This window comes from Phascolarctos cinereus, unplaced genomic scaffold, assembly GCF_003287225.1.
Source record: "Phascolarctos cinereus isolate Bilbo 61053 unplaced genomic scaffold, phaCin_HiC Scaffold_1;HRSCAF=81, whole genome shotgun sequence".
Lineage (NCBI taxonomy): Eukaryota > Metazoa > Chordata > Mammalia > Diprotodontia > Phascolarctidae > Phascolarctos > Phascolarctos cinereus.
The window spans coordinates 265947964-265970824 of NW_027555514.1; the positions used below are offsets into that span (position 1 = coordinate 265947964).

At 43.3% G+C, this 22861-nt stretch overlaps 1 protein-coding gene across 1 annotated transcript in view; it reads left to right on the forward strand.

Annotated features, from left to right (window-relative positions):
* CFAP54 (cilia and flagella associated protein 54) overlaps positions 1-22603 on the forward strand; it is a 288300-nt gene extending 265697 nt beyond the window's left edge. The window contains exons 68-69 of the mRNA XM_078150421.1: positions 8306-8380; positions 22351-22603. Of these exons, the coding sequence (XP_078006547.1) occupies positions 8306-8380; positions 22351-22470 (195 nt within the window). The 3' untranslated portion in view covers positions 22471-22603. The remainder of the gene's footprint in view (positions 1-8305; positions 8381-22350) is intronic.
* The last annotated feature ends 258 nt before the right edge of the window (positions 22604-22861 follow it).

The window sequence follows — 22861 nt, forward strand, 5'->3', positions numbered from 1 at the left end:
TGTGATGGTTGTCTTCCAGTACCTGAAGGAATATGACGTGGAACAGTTTAGATGGCATTGCATGGCAGCAGAGGGCAAAATGAGGAGCAGTGGTTGGAATTTTCAAAAAGCCAAATTTAGGATTGTTGTCAAGAGAAACCTCCTAAAAGAGCTCTCCAAAAATGGAAGGGAAGTGGTGGGATTGTGAGGGAGTGGGCTCCCCTTCACCGGTGGTCTTTAGACAAAGGCTGGACAACTTATTGTTGGATAGAATGGCATGGGATTCTTTTTTTTTTTTTTTGGTTATTGTCCGGGCTAGCTAGCCTCCAAGGCCCCTTCCATCTCTGAAGTTCTGTGATTCTGCTCATTGCAACTCTGGAGTATAGCAATTTTAGATGAGTTAGCTGGTTTGTCAATTTAACTGAAAATAATCTGCTTAAAAAAAAACCAAAACAACAATCTGGGGCAGCTAGGTGGCGCAGTGGATGGAGCACCAGCCCTGAAGTCAGGAAGAACTGAGTTCAAATGTGACCTCAGACACATAACACTTATGATCTGTGTGAGTCTTAGCAAGTCACTTAAACCCAACTACCTCACCAAAACCAAAACAAAACCAAAAAAAACCAATCTCACGGCCAGACCAATTTTCTTTTTGGTATGGGTGGGGTGAGGGTAGGGCTAAAAATATCCATCTCCCTCTGGATAAAAGGCAGACATTTGGCTACTCTGGCAAGTTTGTAATCCTTGGAAACTGAATAAACAAAGGAAATAGTTTTGGCATTTTTCTCCCCTTGCCACAGTCCTAGCTGGACCCAAAAAGCAGTGTTAGAAAAATCCGGTTGGTTAAACCTTCCAGGCAGTTGTCATGACAACCATCTCAAGCAGCTAATTAGAAGTTAACTAAGACACTTGGAGAGATAAACTTAAGTTGCATTGCACAGGATTTCATAGACCCTCTAATCTAGTATCTTTTTCCCCTACCTTGATATCAGTTTTTGGCAGTTGCTTCATTCTGAAAGGCTATGAAATAGGCCTCCTCCCAGCCCCTAATTTCTTAAAAAAAAAATAAAACCCTTAAAGCACCAAATAAGTCACAAGCTTCAGGAGAGATATGTGAATGCAAACTGTATTGGGAAGGCCATAGAATAGGTGTTCCCATTAATTTGGTCTTTAACACCCTATACGACTTAGCTCTGAAAAGAGCTGTGCACACTTAAAGTGATTGAGTGGTTTGAGTGAGTTTATTGAACTACTTTGGAGCACAGAGCACAGTGTTAGGCACTGTGGCTGTTTATAAAAGCAGAAGAAAATTGGTTTTTGCCCTGAGATGCCTGTAGTCTGCTGGGACAGAGAAAACAAGGACACAAAAATGACTTATGAACACTCACAAACAGTTCAAGTAACGTGCAAAGTCCAGTTCAAAGCCAACAAACTCCAGACATCTTCTGGGCTGAAGGAATGCAGAGAAAGGCTGATCTGGACTAGAGGGAGTCAGACGGTAGCTTCAAAGGCAAAAGCCCAGGCTCAGCTCAAATCCTACTTTCTGAAGGAATCCTTTCCCAGTCCCCCAGTGGCAGAATACCTTTCCCTTTCAGATTGCCTTCATCTATTCTCCGTCTATTCACTCAAAGTGAGAACCTGGAAAGACATTAGCTTAAAAGGAACAAGGTCTCCCACTGCATCCTGGGCCCTCTCCAGTTGTCCTGAGTGATATCGGGCCACTGGACCCAGATGGCTCTGGAGAAGAAAGTGAGGCTGGTGACCTTGCATGGCCCTCCCTCACTTAAATCCAATGCACTTGCAAGTCACAGCATCCCCTTTCTAATGTCACAGTCCTCTTCAAGAATGAAGGACAAAAACCACAAATCTCTCCACTATGTGAATAGTTATTTACATATTGTCTACCCCCATTAGACTGTACTTTCCAGGAAGGCAGGGATGGTTTTTTTGCCTTTTCTTTTGTATTCTCATAGGTATTTATACAGTGCCTGGCCATAGTAAACAATTAAAGGTTTTTTGACTGACTAATTGACCTGGTAAATAGTTGGCACTTAATAAATGCTCACAACAGGCTTATTATCCTAACCCTAGGGATGATCGTCCCTTCCAGCTCTAGCTCTTGCTCTGTGATCCCACCATCCCCAACTGCTTTCCTAGTTATTTTCTCATCTAATCCACCACGTCAGCCAAGGTCCCATCAAACTGGCCTGCTTGTTTTCCCGTCCACAGCACCCCATCTCCTACCTCTGTATTTTGGCACAAGCTATGCCCTGTACCTGGAACACTCTCCCTCCTCTATTCCACTTCTTTAAGCTCTGGCTCCCTTCAAGGCTTAGCCCAAGTGCTCCCTTCTACCTGAGGCCCCTTGTGATTTCTCCCCCTCCCCTTTTGGTGTTCTTCTGCCCTCCCAGAAATTACTTTGTATGTATAGTGATTCTCTTAACTCACTTCCCTCAGGGTTCTAGGGTAGGGTTATACTCTAGGGGTTGGAGAAGTCTTTGTCTAATGCAGAAGTTCTCAAAATTTTTGGTCTCCCTTTACACTCTTAAAAATTACTGAGGACAAATATCTGGGAAGGCTTATATTAACTGAGGCAGAGTGAAGTGAGTAGAACCAGAAGAACATTATACACAGTAAAGGCAATATTGTAGGGGGCAATGAGGTGGCTCAGTGGATAGAGCACTGGCTCTGGAGTCAGGAGGACCCGAGTTCAAATCCAGCCTCAGACATATAACCTTCACTAGCTGTGTGACTCTGGGCAAGTCATTTTACCCCAGTTGCCTCACCAAAAAAAAGCAATATTGTAAGGATGATCAACTGTGAATGACTTGGCTGTTCTCAGCAATACAATGATCCAAGACAATTCTGAAGGGCTTACGATGAAAAATGCTGTCTACCTCCAGAGGAAGAACTGATGATGTCTGAATACAGACTGAAGCATACTATTTTTCTCAGAAATTTACTTTGTTTCTCTCTTCCTTCTGCCCTTTTTTTCCTTTTTTTCCCACAAAATGATTAATGTGAAAATATGTTTTATATGATTACACATGTATAACCTATATTATATTGCTTACTGCCTCAGGGAGAGGGGAAGGATAGAATTTGGAACTCAAAACTTTTTAAAAAATGTTAAAAATTTTTACATGCAATTGGGGGAAAAATTAAGTATTATTTTAAAAAATTACTGAGGACCCCAAAGGGCTTTTGTTTATATGGGTTATATCTACTGATATTTACCTTATTAGAAATTAAAATGTATTATTATGAAATAGTTTTGATGTCATGGATGTCCTGTGGAACCCCAGGGTCCCCAGACCATGCTTTGAGAACCCCTTTTCTAATGCTATCAGCTCAAGCTTGTATGCTCCACTTCACTGTAAGCTGCCCTAATTCTATTTTAATTTCTAATGAACACCCTAATTCTATTTAACCAGTTAACTTAATGAGCTCTTACAAAAGGATATTTACTTTAATGGTAAGGCAAAAACAGATGTCTAAACATTAGCCCCCAGCATGTGGGGGGCAAACTCTCCCATACACTATCTTGGCTCCTGGGGAGAGAGGGCTCAGATAATGCAGTTTCAACGTAGCATTTACCCCCACTGAATTCCCTTCCAAATGTGTCCTGGCCAATGGATGGATGAATCTGTACCTCTTCCCTTGCTGGACTGGGCTAGGCAGATCACCTGGAACCATCACTCCTTACTGTCTGGCAACCAGCAAATCCTAGCACAGACTCAATCTTCCTCACTTCTGGGGTCTCACCCTTTTCAAAGCTCATCAGGTCCTAGCTGTCTCCATCCTCCTTCACCTACAAGCAGTGACCAACACGAGGAGGAGGCAAAGAACCAAGGCCTATATTCCCAGGCCATTACATTGGCCTCGGAGGAGGATGGCTCTGAGACCTGTCCCTTTATAGTACTTCCCCTCTCACGGGAATGCAGCCAGGCAGTAAAGGGCAGCTAGGTGGCCCAGCAGATAGAACCCTGGGCCTGGAGTCAGGAAGTTGCATCTTCATGAGTTCAAATCTGGGCTCAGATACTTACTAGCTGTGTGACCCTAGGCAAGTCACTTCCTCACCTGTAAAATGAGCTGGAGAGGAAATGGCAAACCACTCCAGTATCTCTGCCAAGAAAACCCCAAATGGGGTCACAAGGAGTCAGACACGATTGAACAAGAAGAAAAAGAAGCAAAGAGCTCAGTCAGGATCCAGGTCCTGGGTGGCTAATGGCCTTTGAATGCACCTCAGCCAATCGTAGTCTGTCTTGTCATCACCTGGTCCTTGCCTACAAACATATACATGTACCCCAAATGAGGCAGCAGGATCCTTCTATGATATGTCATTTTCTCTTTCCTAAAGCAGGCTCTCCAGCCTCTTCCATGTGGAAAATTGCCTCACCACCCTGCTCCTCCCCACGTCCCACCCCCCATTATATGTGCTTTACATTTCCCTTGTCTATGGACTTGCTGCCTGCTCCCAATAGAATTTCCATTTCTTTCAGGGAAGGTTTATTTTTGACCAGTAACCCCAGCACCCACCAGTCAAAAAGGAAAGAAACAAACATGCAAAAACAAAAACAAACAAACAAACAAACACGTAAAAGGCTTGTTGAATTGATATGAACAGAGCCACTCTGTGAGATAGGTGAGGAAGTATCCCCAGTTTACTAATGTGAAAGCAGGCCCAGAGTAGTTAAGCCACTTGTTCAACATCACACATCTAGTAAGGGAGAGAGCTGAGACTGGTCGACAGACCTCCGAGTTTCTGTTCTTTAATACTGTGTTCTCTAAATGTGAGTCTTCCTGGAGTAGACACCAGGAGCTACATCTCTATGGGAGAGGATGGTCTTGCTCTGTAGGTCTACATGAACCTGGCCTTGTCACTTTTCAAGTATCAGAGCAACATGGTTCTTTGTCAAACAAAAGAAAACAGTTCATTTCAAAGAAAAATAGCAAGATATCTTCAGCCCAGGTTGGTCAGGGGCCATTTCTTACTAAGGCAACCTCATATAAGCTGGGAGTAATGTGTCTCCGGGGAGGAATTTCTCTTGTCCTGTACTATCCCTGTTCTCATTTTTCTGCTAGCAAGGTTGAGTGTGGTTCTACCACAGCTGAAAACAAGAAATGAGCCAATTTCCCAGGTTTCCACATGGTTTATTTAAGAGATAATGTCAGCGGAATAGAAGGTAGTCAGAACCAGAGTGCCACGTGATGAACGCTGAGCCTGGAAGACGTTTATTCCAGAGCGGAAGGCATTCATCATGTAACCTCCTTCGCTTTGCCTCTTCCATGAAATGATCAATGAGGCACATGTTGCGTTTCTTCCTGATAGTTGTTGATGAAGTAGTGACAGTTACTCACTGAAGTCGTTATGGAAAATGTGTTTGCTGATTGGTTTAGCCAGCCCGTTCTCCCTCAGCCAATCCTAAGAGTGCAATTAGAAAGAAAAATGGACTAGCTTATTGGTTTTTGTTGAGTCGGCTAAAGTTAAGAGGAAGGCACTTTTTACTGTAGCACTTAGGGGGTGTCATGAATGTGGGTACTCTCTCAGCCTTTATAGCTCACAGTCCCCTTGGGGGGAAGGGGTTTCATGAACTACTGTGGCTCACAACCACTCATCACTCATTGGATAGCTCTCTGGTGATGAGCCTCTTGAGACCTAGCTAGGCTGATTCTTGGACAGGGAATACATAGCCCATCACTAGGCCTGTCCTGAAGGCCTTTCCTCTATAAAGTCTGCTCAAGTTTTAACTCTGCTGGCATATGTACCCTTGGAGAGCTCAGAGTGACCTTTAGTCCTCAATGAGGAATCAGATTAAACTTGAAAGAGGGGTGTGTGTGTGTGTGTGTGTGTGTGTGTGTGTTGGGGGATGATATCATATTTTATTTTTTTAGAGTTTTTTTTAACACGTAAAAGAAGATCAAGAAATTTGAAAATTCATTAAAGGCAGTGTAAACAGTAATGTTGCTGCTTCTGCAACAAGGGAAACCAGACCTCCTCGTAGGCTTCTGCTACACAGTGTTTGCTAGTATTAAGGGTTCTTGTAATATGACAAAAAGAGCACTGAGCTGGAGGGTAGGAGAATCTTGGTCCTGATCTTGGTTCTAACCTTAAATAAGCATGTGCATCTTAAGTCACCACATCGGTCTGGACTTCAGCTCCGCACATTGCAAAATGAAGAGATGGCAGTAGTCTATCTCACCCCAGCTCAGCCACTACTGTTGCCTTCAGGGCCAGGGTTGGGTGTCTCAAGTCCCAAGCCATTGACAGTCCAGGAAGTTCACTCACGAAAGTGAAGGGGAGGGCAATACACAGAAGATACTCCCAAAGTCCAAGCCAGAATCTTTTGCTGGGGGATTTAATCCATAGAGTATGGAGGAAAAACACAGGTGTGAAGCACCAGGAGAATCCCACTGGGGTTATCTATCAGTGACTACATGGACTGCTCAGTCCATGTGCATGGTTATAGCAACAATCCTTAAACTCAGCCACCTGGTGCCTCTTGGATCAAAGATGTGGCAGGGTTCTAAGTTAGGACTTGGCAGTTTAGGGGAAACCTCTAGAGTCCATCTGTGAAGGTGAAAAGAGAATGACTCCATGGGTATTTGTATTAGTTGTTTGAGGGAGGATCTTGTAAGGTCAAGTGAAGTACTGACCAAGGGAAGCCTTTCTAGGCAATGTGGTGCCATGGAAAGAACCCTGGGAGTCCAAGATTAGATGAACCTCTACTTAAGCCTGGTCTCCATGAACTCCTGAAAAGGAGCAGATGTACCTGGCTACTATCGGCATGCCAGCAGTCAATTTAGTGGCAGTCATGTGCATGTTATTGGGAAGTTAAAATATTATGTATTTTATTTTATGCATTTAAAATATTGTTCTGAGAAAGGGTCCACATTGACTTCCCCAGACTCTGCCAAAGGGGTCCATGACACATAGAACAGTTAAGATCTCCTGGCTAGATGGATGGATAAGAGGGCTTCAACCTGAAAGACCCAGTGGTCATGGAGCATTAGATCCATGGACTTTCCTCTGCCAAAGAATGAATGAAGCATTTATTAATTAATTGCTTATTGTATGCCAAGCACTGTACTGAACTCTGGGGACATGAATGAAAAAATCAAACTAACAGTCCCTGCTCGCAAGGAGCTCATCTTCTAATGAGGGAGACCACCCATCTGGAAGACGTGGCAGGTATCTCGTCAGCTCCAAGATTGCTAGGCACTCTCTCCTTGTCTAGCTAGCCTTGCCAACACTGATGACCCTCAGCTGGTATAGACACCTGCCTTTGTCTGAGCTAACCAACATGATTCATCAGTCACTCAACATCATATGCTTTTCTGTCAAAATACACTGAATATTAATGTATTTGCACTTGAATTTTATTAATTAAAAAAAACAAATGTGTGGCACATGGAAGTGAAGAACCAGGAATAATTGTGGAAAACACAGTCTTTGTCATCTTTCATTCCCCTTTGTTCATTCCCTTCTTCTTTCCGCCTCACTGAACCCAAGCAAACTCAGGTACCCAGCTCTTCTCACTGGATCAGATGTGCAAAGAACACATTGACTTCAATTAATTTAAGAGCTCATGCCTCTCCAGAGTGTTTGCATTTTAAAGGGGGCAGGGCAGGGACAGGGGAAGTAATAGATTCTTAAGGGTCAAGTTTTCTGCCCAATGGCATCTGGATGAAGGAAAGATGGTGGTGGTGGTGGTAGAGATGATAACCCTGAAATTATACCATAGAGATAACTGGCCATCCTGCCCATGATTAAGGGTGGTTTGGGGAATGGGATTGGGGCTGGTAATGGTGTATTAGATGTAAGGACAGTAAGTTGAAGACCTGTCACTCTACCTGGGCCTCTCTTTTGCATTTATCTCACTCTTGCTTGTATCATCATTATTTGTATACGTGAATCCTGTCCACCATTAGATCCTAAGTTCCTTGAAAGAAGAATCAATCTGTCTTTATATCTTGTAATTAATGTCCTCACCCCTTGTGCACAATAGTCATAGATTTAGCCCTAGAAGTAACTTCTGGGGTCATCTAATTCAATCCCCTTTGTTTTGCTTTTGGAGAAACTGGGGCCCCAGGTATTAAGTGGATTGCCTAAGGTCACCAAGGTAGTAAGCAGGAAAGTGGGAATTTGAACCCATGTCTTTGGACTTCAAATCCAGACTAATCTAAATCTCTGACTCCCAACTCTTTCCACCAGGCTTCACTTTCCTTTAATGTTTGTCAAATTGAATGTGGAAAATATAGATATTTTTTTTTTTTAAAGCTATCTAAGATTCATTTTACAGGATTATTTTCTTTTCCTTTCTAGGCTATATTTTTTGAGTGTTGCAGTGAAATAGAAGGTCTGCTTTCAAGAAGTGAATACTTGCCCCTAAAAATTGAGGTAATGTACTTAGGTGAGAAGACCAAACCTCTGCTAAAAATACCAGCTCTATCTCTAGATAAACATCCTCAATGCTGTGGAAACCAAAATGCATCAAACATCTATAGTACAGAATATGAAGAAACTAGACTAATCTTCTTAATTAATCTGACTTAGCAATAGGCATAATTTTTGATTCCAGAAATGTAGAGACTCATGATGCTATACCCATTAATAACCAAACCCATCCTAAATCTAACTTTGGGCAGGCCTAAGACACATGAAAATGGATTGTTATCCAAAGATACACTGTTTATACTTCTGAAATATAGTTTTTATCACAATGCAGTCTATTGCAGCTTTTGCATATGAGTTTATCAGTTCCCTGTTCACTTAGAAACTAATCTCAAACAGAATTTCAGGATTCAAGATGCTTGACAAGTAGACAAAAATTGAGGGGGGGGGAGAGAAGTAAAAAATAGAGAATGAAAATAGGAGCTGTGAAGAGAAGTGAGATAATTTAGCTGTGATGGCAGAATGGAATGTTTCGAATCCCAAAGTTGGGGTATGAGCCCAGTCGAGGATTGGCATGTAAGAAGTAACATGAAGTATATCATTAGGAAATACACGATTGTAGGATCAGAGATCTCGATCTTCTAGAGCTGGAAGGGGCCTTGGAGGGCGAGTCTAACTCTCCATTTTACAGATCGGGAAACTGGCGCCCGGAGAAGTTGAGTGATTGTCTGAGGTCACACACAGGACCCTAGATCTAGAACTGGGAGGGTCTAGTGGTCATTGAGTCCAGCCTCTTCATTTTACAGATGAGGGAGCCGAAGCCCAGGGAGGTGGCAAATTGCCCAGGGCTCCATAGGTAGTATTTCATGGTGTCATAGTAGGCATTATATAAACACTAGTTATCATCATCACCATCATGCCATCACACTTTTATCCTATTGCCTAATTAAGTATGCATTTGATGAGCCATTAAATCAAGAAAGTTACTAAGCCATATTTTGGTCTACATTCATCTCTCGGATACATTCCTTGACCTTTTGTGGAATCTAGCACCGTGCAAGGTCATTTTGTAGTGTTCTGTCTCCATTTTGGGAATCACTCATTCTAAAGCAGTTCTGTTTCTCATTATATCAATATAGTTATCCAGGCTTACCATTCCCTCAATGGGTGTAAGACTTCTGGGCCCATTGAAAGTAAAAAAAAAAAAAACAAAAAAAACTATCCAAACATTTGTTGTTGTCCAGATCTTATGGGTTCACTTTTTCTGACAACAGTTTTGGTATAGCCTTGCATGAAAAATTATGTTTTGTTAGTAAAAAAAAAATTACCTTTTTTCCAATCTTTAATACTTCAATCTTTGTATTGTCGTGCCCACGACAGGCACTTTTTTCTTTGTAGCAGTGGTTAGCTACCGTTTTGGGCTTTTCCCTATTGTTCTCACTTTTTTTTTTCAACCTGAAGAAGCCTATGCTTCACTGTTCACCCAGTTGCTAGGTCCCTCTAATGGTCTTGTTTTCTGAGGATTAATTAGGCTATTTCTTAGTAAAAAATTGTGAGTTCTTGGCATTTTATTTTCAACTTTGACCTCACTTTCTTCATTAAGGAGTCGAGGTTACCCTTGGTTCTCACAGGCTGTGTCTAGCTGTGGAAAGATCATAGGATCGTAGATTGAGACCCGAAAGGAACCTCTAAGGTCATCTGCTCCCACCTCTTCACTTTATATTTGAAGAAACTGAGATCTGCAGAGAAAGTACCTTGCCTAAGGTTATATAGGTAATAAGTTCTATCTGAACCTAGGTCCTTGATTCCAAATGTAGTCTATTATACCATACTGCATCTTTCCTCACAAAAGACAAAATACTTTGTTCTTCACAACTTCCCACTCACAGGCCCATACCGCGACAACCCCTTTACCTACTGGACCTTCCTGGGAAGCCGTCCCCCTGTCCTTGGGCCTCTTCCTGCTTCGTGCATCATCCTGCTCTCTCAGTTCATGGCAGGTCCCCTGTTCTACTCGTTAAGAAAGCAGCCTCCTTTGCACTCCCACCATCGAGGCTCCTTTTGCTGTCTGGGCTGGTGAAGGTGGCTCTTGCCAAGAAGGCAGGACACTGACCACTGCCTGGACTAGGGTTAGTGAGACTCGAGGACTTGGCCAAACTTTCACGAGTATGAAAGCATGAGTGTTGTGTGTGTCTCTGCACTCTAACTGTGTGTGTGCCTGTCTGTAGCATTCTGTATTTCTTTCGCCCCTTTTCCAACGTTCACTCCTAGAGAGGAGGGTACTGCGTTTACCATACTTGCAATATACAATGCTTATCCCCTCGCCAACAACCTGGGGGTCCTCTGTAAATATTATCTGGTGGAGGTGATGGTAATGGATTCTTGAACAGTTATGTCCTTTGTATGTAATATCTTTGGGTGAATGTAAATGGGAAAGCAGGAGGCTGCCTTGATTTCTTTTTTGCATCTGTTAATGGTCCCTTGAATAGGCTGTATAAGAGCCTCATTCTGCCTTTATTCTGTGAGATATAATCCCCCTGTCCGCATGTGAAGAATCTTCTTTGTGTAGAAGTTCATGAAGCACCATTTAATATTCCTCCATTCTTTTGAAGACAATGCTGGATGACATTGGTTCCAGACTGCTTTTAAACAATCCGCTGGCTTTGATCTCGGTCTCTCACTGTTCGTTTCTGTCAAATCTGGCTAAGGTGGGGGGAGCCTTAAGAAAAGGCCAGACTATTAAGGCTGTTTTCAAAATGCTAAGAAAAGACTAAGATATTGAGAGCATTTTCAAAATGTTCGAATCTTCTGAGCTTTGCCGAGCAGCAGGATCAGGGTGAAGGAAGCTCTCACTCATTATGACTTGAAGACCCTCTATGTATTCTGTATTCTCAAGCAGAGAGGTATGTGTGGGGGGTATTCTGCCTACAGTGAGATGGGAGTGGGGAGGGCAGCCAGTGCATAGAGCAGGCAGGGTGTGAGATCAAGGGAAAATGGTAAAAATGACATCATCTCCCTCCTGCCAATGTGTGGCAAAGGGTCATGCCCTATGAAGCCCATGCCTGTCTTCACCCTCTATACAGCTGCCCTTTGGTGGCAGATGGATGAATTCAAGTTTATTTCCATTTTCACAAGGAACTCCATAATGCATAGGGAGTAGGGGTAGGCAAGAAAAGGATTATTCAGCATGTTCATAATTTTTTTTTCTGTTTCAACATCAAACAAGTTATTTGTATGCCTGCCAGATTATGGCCTTTCCAGAGACTATGCCAGTTAATAAATGCAACTATATTCATATTTCTATACCATGAAGTAGGCTCTATTTAATTCGACATAAATTAAGTGTCTGCTGTATACAAGGCACTGTTTGGGCTGGATAATAGGGATATAAAACTAGATAGAAAGAGACCTTGCCCTCAAGGGGCTGGCAATCCAGGGGGGAATGGTGAGAGGGGTACCAAGGAGAAGTCCAGGCAAAGCTTCTTAAGACATTTAAGTAAGGAGAGATCTAGCTGAACAGGATCACAGAATCATAGCTCTAGAGTGGAAAGGCATCTTAGAGACCTGGTCCAGCTCCATAGTTTTCCAGAGAAGAAAACTTGAGTCTAGTGGGGTTAAGTGACATGCCCAAGGTCATACAGGTAGTAGAGGTCTCTTGGACCGATTCCAGATCCAGCGCTTTCCCCTACTATACCATACTGGAGTCTCAGGGAAGGCTTTATAGAAGAGAAGGTACCCACAGAGCCTTAAAAGGAGGAAGAGTTGTTAAGAGATAGGGAGGAGGTGGCTGTCCATTGTGGCGATGCGAGAGCTGGAAGAGGTAGGAAAAGAAGGGACAAAGGATAGTCCAGTTTGGTTAGAATACGGAGTGTAAGAATAGGAGTATTAAGAGGTGAGTAAGGCTGAAGAATGGCCAGGTCCGGATGTTAGGCAGTAGGCAGCCAATTCAAGATTTTTGAGTAGGGTGAGATGCTCAGAGTGGTGAATGCAGAGATGACTTGGGCATTACGATGAATGAATTGGAGAGATGGTAAGATGGAAGCAGCAAGGCAGGCTATTCCAACGGTCAGTCCCGGTGAGAAGAGGAGAGGGAGCTCAGCGACGCCGCTGTGACACCGAGGGAAGAAGAATCGGCAGGATGGGCTGCATGATGGGCGTGAAGGAGAGGGAAGAGTCCACGATGACCGGGATGGTGCCGCGTGGGTGACAGGATGACTGCATCGATAGGCATGGAGAAGTCAAGGAGTGGGGCTCAACGGGCGAGGGAGGAGACGATGACCCTGCATTCTTGTTCATGGTTTTCTCCTGTCTTTTTTGTCACCTCATTCTCCTGTCCCTTAACCGTAGGTATCCTTCCCAAGGTTCTGTCTTTGGCCCTCTTCTGGATTTACAGTCTCTCCTTTTGGACTTGACTTCAAAAGCAGTGGATAGAACACTGGGCCTGGAGTCAGGAAGACTCTTCTTCCTGAGTTCAAATCCAGCCTTAGACACTTGCTAGCTGTGTGAACCTGGGCAAGTCACTTCACCCTGCTTGCCCAGTTTCCTCATCTGTAAAATGAGCTGGAGAAGGAAATGGTAAACCACTCCTGAATCTTTGCCAAGACGATCCCAAATGGGGTCACAGAGAGTTAGATATAACTGAAAATGGTCACAGAGGGTGTGGTAAGTTTTGGGGGTAGGATTTGAACTCAGGGGTTCCTGACTCTGAATCCAGCACTCAATTCACCATACCACATAGTTACCTAGTACTGAAGGCCTGATATTTCCATTTGAAAATCCCTCTGTTTAAGACATTGAGCTGAGTGGACACTTGATGTTTGGGATTGTGCTATAAAGAGCGAGAGAAATCCAACCTCCATTCCAACCAGTCTCGTAGCCTTATGAACTCTATTTCCACAAAACATTCTGACATTTTTCCTCTTCTTTCCAGTCACATGACCGCCACTCTAATCCAGGCCCTCCACCCTATTACAATCAGTCTTCTCTGTACCTCTCTCCAATCCATCTTCCACACAACTGACATGGCCCTGAAGCATCACTGGGACTGGGTCACTGAAGCATCAGTGGGTTCTAGCATAAAATTCAGATTCCTCTGTTGAAGCTTAAAAAATTATTTCTCCCACCCCCCATCATAAGTATGCACATACTTGCAGGAGTGTGCTGGCAAATGTTTCAAAGAGGGCAGGGATTACACAGGACACACTTTTAAGTTCAATCTGCATTATTTGAACTTAAATTTTTATCATTATTATTATTAACATTTTCTCCATCATTTAAGTCTAGACAATCAACAGCAAAATAAATCAGTCATGCCCCAATTTGTAGCACTTGCCAATTTCTAAGGTATAAATGATCACTCTTAAAAAATCAGCTCCCCTTGGCTCCTGCACACCCCTGCTATATGTGGTTACATCAAAATATTTGATAAAAACTATTTGTTTTTTTGATTCCCAAGTCTTTGGGGATTTGAAAATACTCCTTAAAGTGCTAAATCTGCTAATGCAGCCAAGCAAACCTTAGATTGGGAACAGAACTGTCAGCAGCCGATATCTATTCAGGGGTTACTCTTGTTGGACAATAGAAGGTTGCTGGCTTCTAGAAATGCCTCAGGTGGCTGGTTTAATATACTTTCCTCGTCCACACTACAAAGAGGCTTTGAAGTGGACACTGACAATTGCTATTTGTGTGGGAGGATGCGAATGAAAAGACCTGCCTGCACCCCACAGTTCCTGGCCCCCCCTTCCCTTATTCAGCCTGTCCTTGGGTAGATTCCTGCAGCTGTTTGGAGCATGGCCCACAGCTGTTGATGACTCTCCCTGTCCAGTTCATGTTCTTTCCGGGCCCTTTGCTCGCAATGGGGCCACCTGTTTCAGACAGTCAGAAGTTAAGTAATTAGCATTTGGCCCCCATGAGCACCTTCAAGCAGAAGCATTGAGAAATGCCAAGTATTGTTCAAACTGCAAAGCATGTGTCTTCTTTCAAGAGCCCAGAGCCTTGAAAGGATGGACCAGCAAAGCCCTCAGGAGGGAGGGCAGCAGATTCACCTCCCGAAAGGCTTTGCTGCCGAAGATCAGAGCCCTGGCCTTCAAGTGAGGGGAGTGCTGAGCCTGATAGGGTCTCTTCCATAGTGGCCAGAGCCTTCCCTTCAGCCCTGCAGGTATCATCCACTGACACTGGGATTAGGGATTGACAGTGGGCTCCTGTGTTTGAAAAAGGAGAGCGTGCATGTTGATCCTCTGAAGAGAGTGGGCACAATGTGAGACTCACATGGTAGTTACTAACTATAGGCTTCAATTTCATTTCCAAGATGTCATTTGTAAGGTGGTGCAGTGAAAAGAACACCACCCTGGAGTCAGGAGGACCTGAGTTCAAATTTGGCCTTAGACACGTAACATTACTAGCTGTGTGACTCTGGGCAAGTCACTTAACTCCAGTTGCCTCACCAAAAAAAAAAAAAGATGTCATTTGTAGGGTCACACACCCACCAGGGCCCCTGAGCTTTCACTTTGGATTCTCTCCCACCTGAGTCCTCTTCCATCTTTCTTGTCATCATCGGCCCTTCCTGGACTTGGCTTAAAATCCACATGCCCCAAGAAGCCTTCCTCGATAAATTCTACCCTCCATTTAGTCACTACACTCAGTCCAACAACCCCTAGAATCAGGTCAGCATCGGTCATATTTGTGATCATATACTCCTTCTAAGTTTTCTTCCCCCTCTTTGTGAAATTATAAACAGGAACCAATAGCTTGATGCCTTTTACTTAATTTATTCCTTCCTTTAGGACCTAATGTTGTGTTTGAAGGACCATAAGGTAATAGTTTTGGAGTAGGAAGGGATGTTAGAATGGTTCTGCTCAAGGATTATTGGCTGGGTGGGGAAAGAGACTGGGTCTGTGATTTCCTTGGGGGTGGGGGTGGGGGTGAGCTCCTTCTCTGCAAATTTTAGATGTTGAAAATTGCCTGGTGCGCTGAGAGGGTTATGTCACCAGGATGTGTCAGATACGGCCTCGAAATCTATCCTCTCTGCAGCTTTGCCTCTTCATCACTGACTGAGCAAGAGAGAAATGCAGATTAGGGCAACCGACTCCGTTTGATGACATCAGTCTGGGCAATTCCAAAGGTTTCCTTTTTGTGGTTTATGCATGAGACTCAAAATGACTAACTTTTCCTATTTAAAAAAAAAGGAGATGTTTTCCCACAAGAACCATTTTGCCTCAGAATATAAAAACAATAGTTTAACAAGCTCTTTAAGATAATAATAATTGAAAGCAAGGAGGCCCGAGGGAGTCCACGGATGTATTTCAAGGGGTCCATAATCTTGGATAAGAAAAAACACTGCACCCTGATTTTCACTCCCTTCGAACTGGAATTTAGCATTTCCTTCCGTTGTGAATGTAGTCAACAAAACGTTGTTCTGAGGAGGGGATCTGTAGGCTTTACCAGGCTGCCAAAGGGGTCTGGGCCATACAAGAGGCTCCACTACAAGAGAGGCCTGAGGAACTTTCCTTGATGTCGGTGCTTGGAAGAAGGAAGCTGGTTTTCAGGTGGTTGAGAGCAGTTGTGCTGAGTCCATCAGAGAATATTACAAGTTTGGTTTCATGAGTAGGTGGTAGTCAAGCACGACACGTCTTTTTGCGTATCTCAGTAAAGGATGAGTTTGTGGGCATGTCTAGCAGTAGGAGAGTGGTGAGTCAGTGAGTCTGTGTGAATCTGTGTAGGTACAGATCCTTAGGGAAGTTTAGGGGAGACATGTGTTCTCTTGATACCTTGAAGGGTTATCAAGGCAGGGTGCGTATGAGATGGCTCGGGTGTGGAACTCTGAGCTATTGGCTCATTCAACCCTGGCAGCATGGGAGCTGATGATGGGGGGGGGGCGGGCTGGCTCTACAGAAGCTTAGGGATCAGTACAAAACAGGATGGCTCCAGAGGCAGGCCAGTGCTACCTGTGTAATTGTTGGGGTGATTGAAAGCCCTGAGTCTGAAGCAGATCCCCACAGTAGCATTAGGGACTAGGATGATGAAGTCTTGTTGACAACATGAATAATGGAGCTGGCCTAGTTCTGGATCTCCAGGGCCTCACAAGGGAAGAGAAGGCTTGGGGGGAATGCCAGTAAACCTAGGATCTGGATGTGAGAGAGTGGGTGAGTACAGGCCCACCATGTTCTCATTCAGTCATTTTTCAATTGTGTCTGACTCTTCATGACCCCATTCGGGGTTTTCTTGGCATATACTGGAGCGGTTTGCCAGTTTTCCTTCTCCAGCTCATTTGACAAATGAGTAAATTGAGGCAGACAGAATGAAATGACTTGCCCGGAGTCACACAGCTAGTAAGTGTTTGAGGCCATTTAACTCAGCAAGATTAGTCTTCCTGACTCCAGGCTGGCCACTTTATCCACTGAGTCACATAGAGACCCACCATAATAATAATTAAAGGGGAATTCATGAACCCTTCAGGTTTCCTGACATTTAAAATTCATTAATTTGTATCAAATTTCACCTCTAGCTCTGCCTCAAGGAACCATTCCCTTTAAAAATCCTAAGCTTTTAGCAACTGGCTGTGACCTCTCATGAATCTGTTGTCCCCCTTTCAGCCTCTTACCTCTTACTGTATATAATGGAAAGTGTCTGTTCTCTAATGTCATAGGCATTTTAAAGTGAATTTGCCCTGCTTAGAGTAGGTATTCTTAATCAGTCTTATATACAGGAGAAAATGCTATGCTAGAGTGTGAAAGCACCTGCTTTCTCCACAAAGGAGGGTACTAGAGATGATTGAAAAGCTCATTTCTACCCCAGTGGCATTACGGATGAGCAAATGAGGCTGATGCCAAATGGGAGAGTCTACCATCTCCCCATGGCTTGAAGTTTTACCAGAATATTTGTTGAATGTTGTCTTTTCTATGTAGTCACCTTGAAAGGTTCCACATTTATTTCAGCAATTCTGCCCTTGCTCAAAACATCTGAAATTCTTTCTCTTGAATATTCCAGCAGGAATATTTATCTCCTCTCCAGAACACTCCCAATCGTACTTCTTTTGGCATTTTCCATATCCTTCTGTATTACAATCACCTGTGTACTTTTCATCTCTCCAGTACTAGAGTATAATCTCCTTGAGGACAGGAACTGTGTCTTTTTCATCTTTGTATCCTTCACAGCAGGGCCTGGAGTAAGGAAGACTCCTCTTCCTGAGTTTAAATCTAGCCTCAGACACTCAACTAGCCTGTGTGACCCTGGGAAAGTCACTTAACTGTTTGCCTCAGTTTCCTCATTTGTAAAATGAGCTGGAAGAAGGAAATGGCAAACCACTCCAGTATCTTTGCCAAGAAAACCTCAAATGGGGTCATGGAGAGTCAGGCATGACTAAAAAAAATGACTAAACAATAATGAAAACTCTTAGAACAGATTCCAAAGAAGAGTTAGGGAAAAGGTTTAGAGCCACAGTTGAAATAGTGTCAGGAAGGAGAGAGCAGAGAAGCCTCCCCAAGTGACTCTTTTGAACACAGCAACACTCATTTGGACGCACAAATTCTGGTGCATGTGAAAAACAATCATCCTTATTATAGTCACACCTGGGATGTTAGTCTAGGGGTATAGATTTCTAAATAAAGGATCTTTTTCAGCACAGTGCATCTGGAATTACTTATTTTAAACCACCTGGGATGAAAACTACTTAGTAAAATATTTCTGTGAATTGGCCTCTTTTTTCGTAACTTTTTCTTTTAAGTTCAGCAGTTCTTTCTTTCAAGTTCAAACTCACGCTGGTTTTGGTGGCCATCATGGTAGAGTAGAAAGTGAATTGAATTTGTTATCAAGGCCCCTGGGTTCGAAAGCCGGTCTTCCATTAACTAGCTATGTGACTACAGGCAAGGGCCACATCATGGGTCTCAGTTTCCCCATCTGTAAAATGAAGAGGTTGAATTAGTTGACCTCTAAAGTTCCCTTTCAGCGATGAACTGATGAGCCAGTTAGCATGAAATATATGAAAACTGTCTCTATTGCACCAGATGAGAGGTTTGCATTAGTTAATTTTCCCCAAAATTCCTCTAAATGTGACTTTAGTGAAATTTTCTTCCCTGGAAGAATTCGTTTCAGTGGAATATCCTTGTTTTGATGAACTAAACCCCCCTACAGTCCAGATGATATTTTATAAATCTATAGTTGGCTTTATTGTGAATCAGCAAAGTTCTGGTGATCATGACTGTCATTGTATATTTATTCTTAAGTGTGTAAAAACATACTACACATACATGTGCATGTGTACACATATGCATACATATGTGTGTAAATAGACAGACGTATATTGCACATATAGATAGATGGATAGATATAGACATAGTCTGGTGAACTGGTGATTTCATTGATGTGGGATGCTTCCAGGGTAGCAACTCTAATGATGCAGACTGGCCACTTATATGTGACTTAGAGTCTTGGGAGAGTTTTATCAGGGCACTGAGAGGTTTGGAGACTTGTCCTTGATTACCTGACATCTACATATAAGAGAAAGGATTTGAACTTGGGTCTTTAGCCACTAGGCCATAGGACCTCTTCCAAATCACACACACACACACACACACACACACACACACACACGTGTGTATACACATGCATAGCTATATGGAAATATTTATGGTATAAATAATATAACAACATGTTTTTAAATAATACAACATTTTAACCCTAGAAATACATTGATAGACCTGAGCCCCATCCTTCACCCTCATTCAAACCACTCTCTATGGATTTCACAATGTAGGCTGTATGTTAAAGATTTTCAGAACCCAAGGGGACTGGGTACACTTTGGGAGACTTTATCATTCTCTTGTAACCACTAGCCAGGAAATCTGAGGAAATGTGTACATGATATTCTACCATTTATTGATACCTACTTACTTGAAAGTATATAGTTTCAAATATTGGAGGTTTTATTTGGAGGAGGGAGAGATAGAGAGACAGAAAAAGAGAAAGAGAGAGACAGACAGACAGGCAGAGACGGAGAGAGACAGAGACAGAGACAGAGATCTGAATAAGCAACCATTATTCCTACATATATTTCTGTCCCCATAGTCACGTTCTCAAATATGAACACTCCTTCTGAAAGGGTTACCCTATACCCAATACCTGTTCTGGTCTTCCCCCACTGCCATATAAAGAAAGTAAGGGGATTACAGTATTTCTGTCCTTCTCCTTCACTCCTCCCTCCCTCCACTTTTCTCCTTCATCCTCTTCTCTTATTTCCTGGTGTTCTTTTATGTATTACCATAGCATTAGCCACAAATTTCACAAATAATAGAGTCTGTGAGAGTTCCCAACTGCTACCAAAAGGGAGATTGTCACAGGACACTTGGGAGTAGGAGTATCGCCCCAACCACCATTCTTGCTCCCAGTCCCACCTTCTAATCATTTGGGGAAGCAGCTCCTGTGGAACAGGGGTCATTCATTCCCAACAACTGCCACACACAAGGCAAGCAAGCCAGCCTAGCAGAAGCAACCACAGAGAGAGAGAGAGAGAGACAAGAGGCAGCATGGGCTAGACTAGCCAAGCCACCATCATCACCACCTTGCCCACCATATCCTCTCAGATCTTGATGGAGACAGCCCAGGACTGTAAACCCAAGAGCCTTGGGAATAGCAGTACTTCCGGAGATGGCAGTGACATAGTCTCTTGGTGTCCCTACACATTTTGCACAGATTTCTCTCATGCCTGGAAAGCTCTCTTCACTTTCATCTCGTGGAACCAATGGTGGCATGCTAGCAAATGTTTAGCAACTGGCTCTGGGTGGGGGAGAAGGTGGGGCAGAATCAAGGAATATAAGCCCAACACCCTTGGAAGTGGAATCTGCATTGATAACCATTTTCTCCATGACTTCTTAATTCTAAACAATCAACAAAACAATGAAGCCAGGCCTGGTTTGTAGTATTCTGACATTTTCATGCTGCAAATGTTGACCATGAGCTCTGCCCAACTGCCTCCCGTGCACTTCTGCTTGGAAACTGTAGCTCCCTTGAAGGCTTGCAGAAATGCCACCTCCCACCTGGAGGGACCTCCTGAGTCTCCATGTTATTCCCCACTCCCCACCACACACACATACACACACACACACACACACACACACACACACACACACAGCCATCACATCCTATTTACTTTGTACACATTTTCTGTTGTTTTTATCTCTCTTCTAGTTATTCTCCCTCATTGGAATGGATGATCCTTGAGGGCAGAGTCTGTTTGGGTTTTTGTCTGCATAGCCTCAGCACCTCGAATTTTAGACCTACTATGTGCTAGCATTCAGCACTTGGCAGGGACAGGGACTAGACCTGTGACTTCAGTGGTTCCGGGAAGTCCCTGGTAAGGAAACTCCCTCTACTGATGAAGGTTGGCATCTTGTGTATAACTTAGGGTCTCAGGCAGTTGCCTGGAGCATTAAGAGGTTAAGTGACTTGCCCAAGGTCACCCAGCTAACATGGGTCAGAGGCAGGAACTGAATCCTTAAACCCAGGACTTCCTGGCCAGCCCTCCCTAGTCTGTATCATAGAACCTTTATATGGCACATGGTAGGTCTAATAAATGACTGTTGAGTTGAAAAGAAACCATTTTTAATTGCTTGAAATGGTATTACCTTTTAAACTTTCAAATATTTAGCATCATCAAATGGCAGGCATTCCTAGGATGCTCACAAATACAGCCTTTTTGGTTCCCTTTTTAAAACTCTTGTCATTTGGCTCATGGTACAGTACAAGGAACATTGCATTGGAAGTCAGGGGACCTGGGTCCTGATCCCAGCTCTGCTGCTTCTCACCCTGTCACTTTGGGCAAGACCTGTTGCTTCTCACATCTCTATTTCCTCATCTGTAAAATCTCCCTTTCATAAGCCTCTCCCCACTCTATTCCATCTTCCTTCCACTCAGGGGTCAAAGTGATCTTCCTAATGCACAGTTCTAGCCATGCTGCCCTCCTACTCAATAAACTCCAGCATTCAGATAGAAAATCCTTTGATTGGCATTCAAAGCCCTTCATAACCTCCTCTCCCCAACCCTTTCCAGTCTTCTGGAATGCCATGTACTCTTAGGTACCCTTTGATTCACTGACACTGGTCTCCTGGTGTTACCTGGACAAGATTCTCCACTCCTGACTCTGGTAATTTTCCTTGTCTGCCCTCCATGCTCACAATAATATCCTTTCCCATCTCTGCCTCCTGACTTCCTTCAAGTCCCAGCTAAAATCCCATCCTCTACAGGAAGCTTTGCCCAGTTCCCCTTAATTTTCAAGCCTTCTTTTTGTTGCTAATTTCCAGCTGTTGCTCTCATGTTCTCTCTCTCTCTCTCATTTGTACAGAGGTATTTTCATTTTATCTTCCCCATTAGATTATGTCTTCCTTGAGGGGAGGGACTGTCTTTGGACCTTAGCACAGTGGCAGGCACAGTAGGCACTTCATAACAGTTTATGGACTGACAAGGGTACTTTTAAGACCCCTTCCCAGGCTGAGTCTATGATTGCTGAAATAGGAGTCTGGCTCCAGATGTCTGAGACCAGAAGACTCTAGCTCATCTTCTGGACACGTACGTCCTGGCCCTGTCAATGACTCAACTCTTCCCCGGTTGTGAGTGAAGGCTGCTGGCAAGAGCAATGATCATCTGTCATGCACCACCCAGGGAAATGGTGTGGCGTGGGTGAGCAGAGTCACTGGCCCCAAAATGGAAACTGATCATGTTTCATCATGACAAGGAGATGAAAATGACAGCCCTCTTCCATAAAGTAGTCACTGATAGTATTACAGTCTAAAATAGAAACCATACAGCATCTCGACTGGCCGTAAACACATTTTCAGTAGTCTTGGCAAATTCTGTAAATCCATAGTGGATTGGGATAGATGTGAGTGATTGTTATTTGAAATGGATATTTTGGCACTTGGGGGAGTCTGCTTCTGTCAACGCTTTGAAAACCATTTATTCAAGGAAAACATTTCTGTCTTTTCCAGGTTCCATTTGAAGCGGCTTTGTCCACTGCAAAGATGCTGGAGATGCTTTTTGATCCCTCTTCAGGCTATGTCTTAAAGTCAAACACCATTTTCAAGTGGATTACATCTTTTCTTAAATGAGCACTCTTTATACTGCAACCTTTACAAGGACAGAGGGAATTCAATAGTGTTTTGTTCTGAATTAGCTGGAAATTATGGTTATTATGGTTTTGCTGTAAAATAAAAAACAAAGAGTGTCTTCCTTCTTACAAAACGTATGCTTTTTCTTCTTTAAAATGCAAAGCAGTGAGTTCTTAAAAGTCCTTTCAGAGAATAGACTTTAATTACTTTGTATTTTGTTTTAAATTCCAAAGCTACTTTTAAAACTACCCCTCCCTGCAAAAAGGACTCTTAGGCAAAAGGGCCTTAGAAAAGCTTCCCAATGGCACAGTTTCTATCTTAGGTATTTATGATGGAGATAAGCTTACACCTACAGCCACAGCTCCACAAACCAGGTAGATCTAAGATTGGG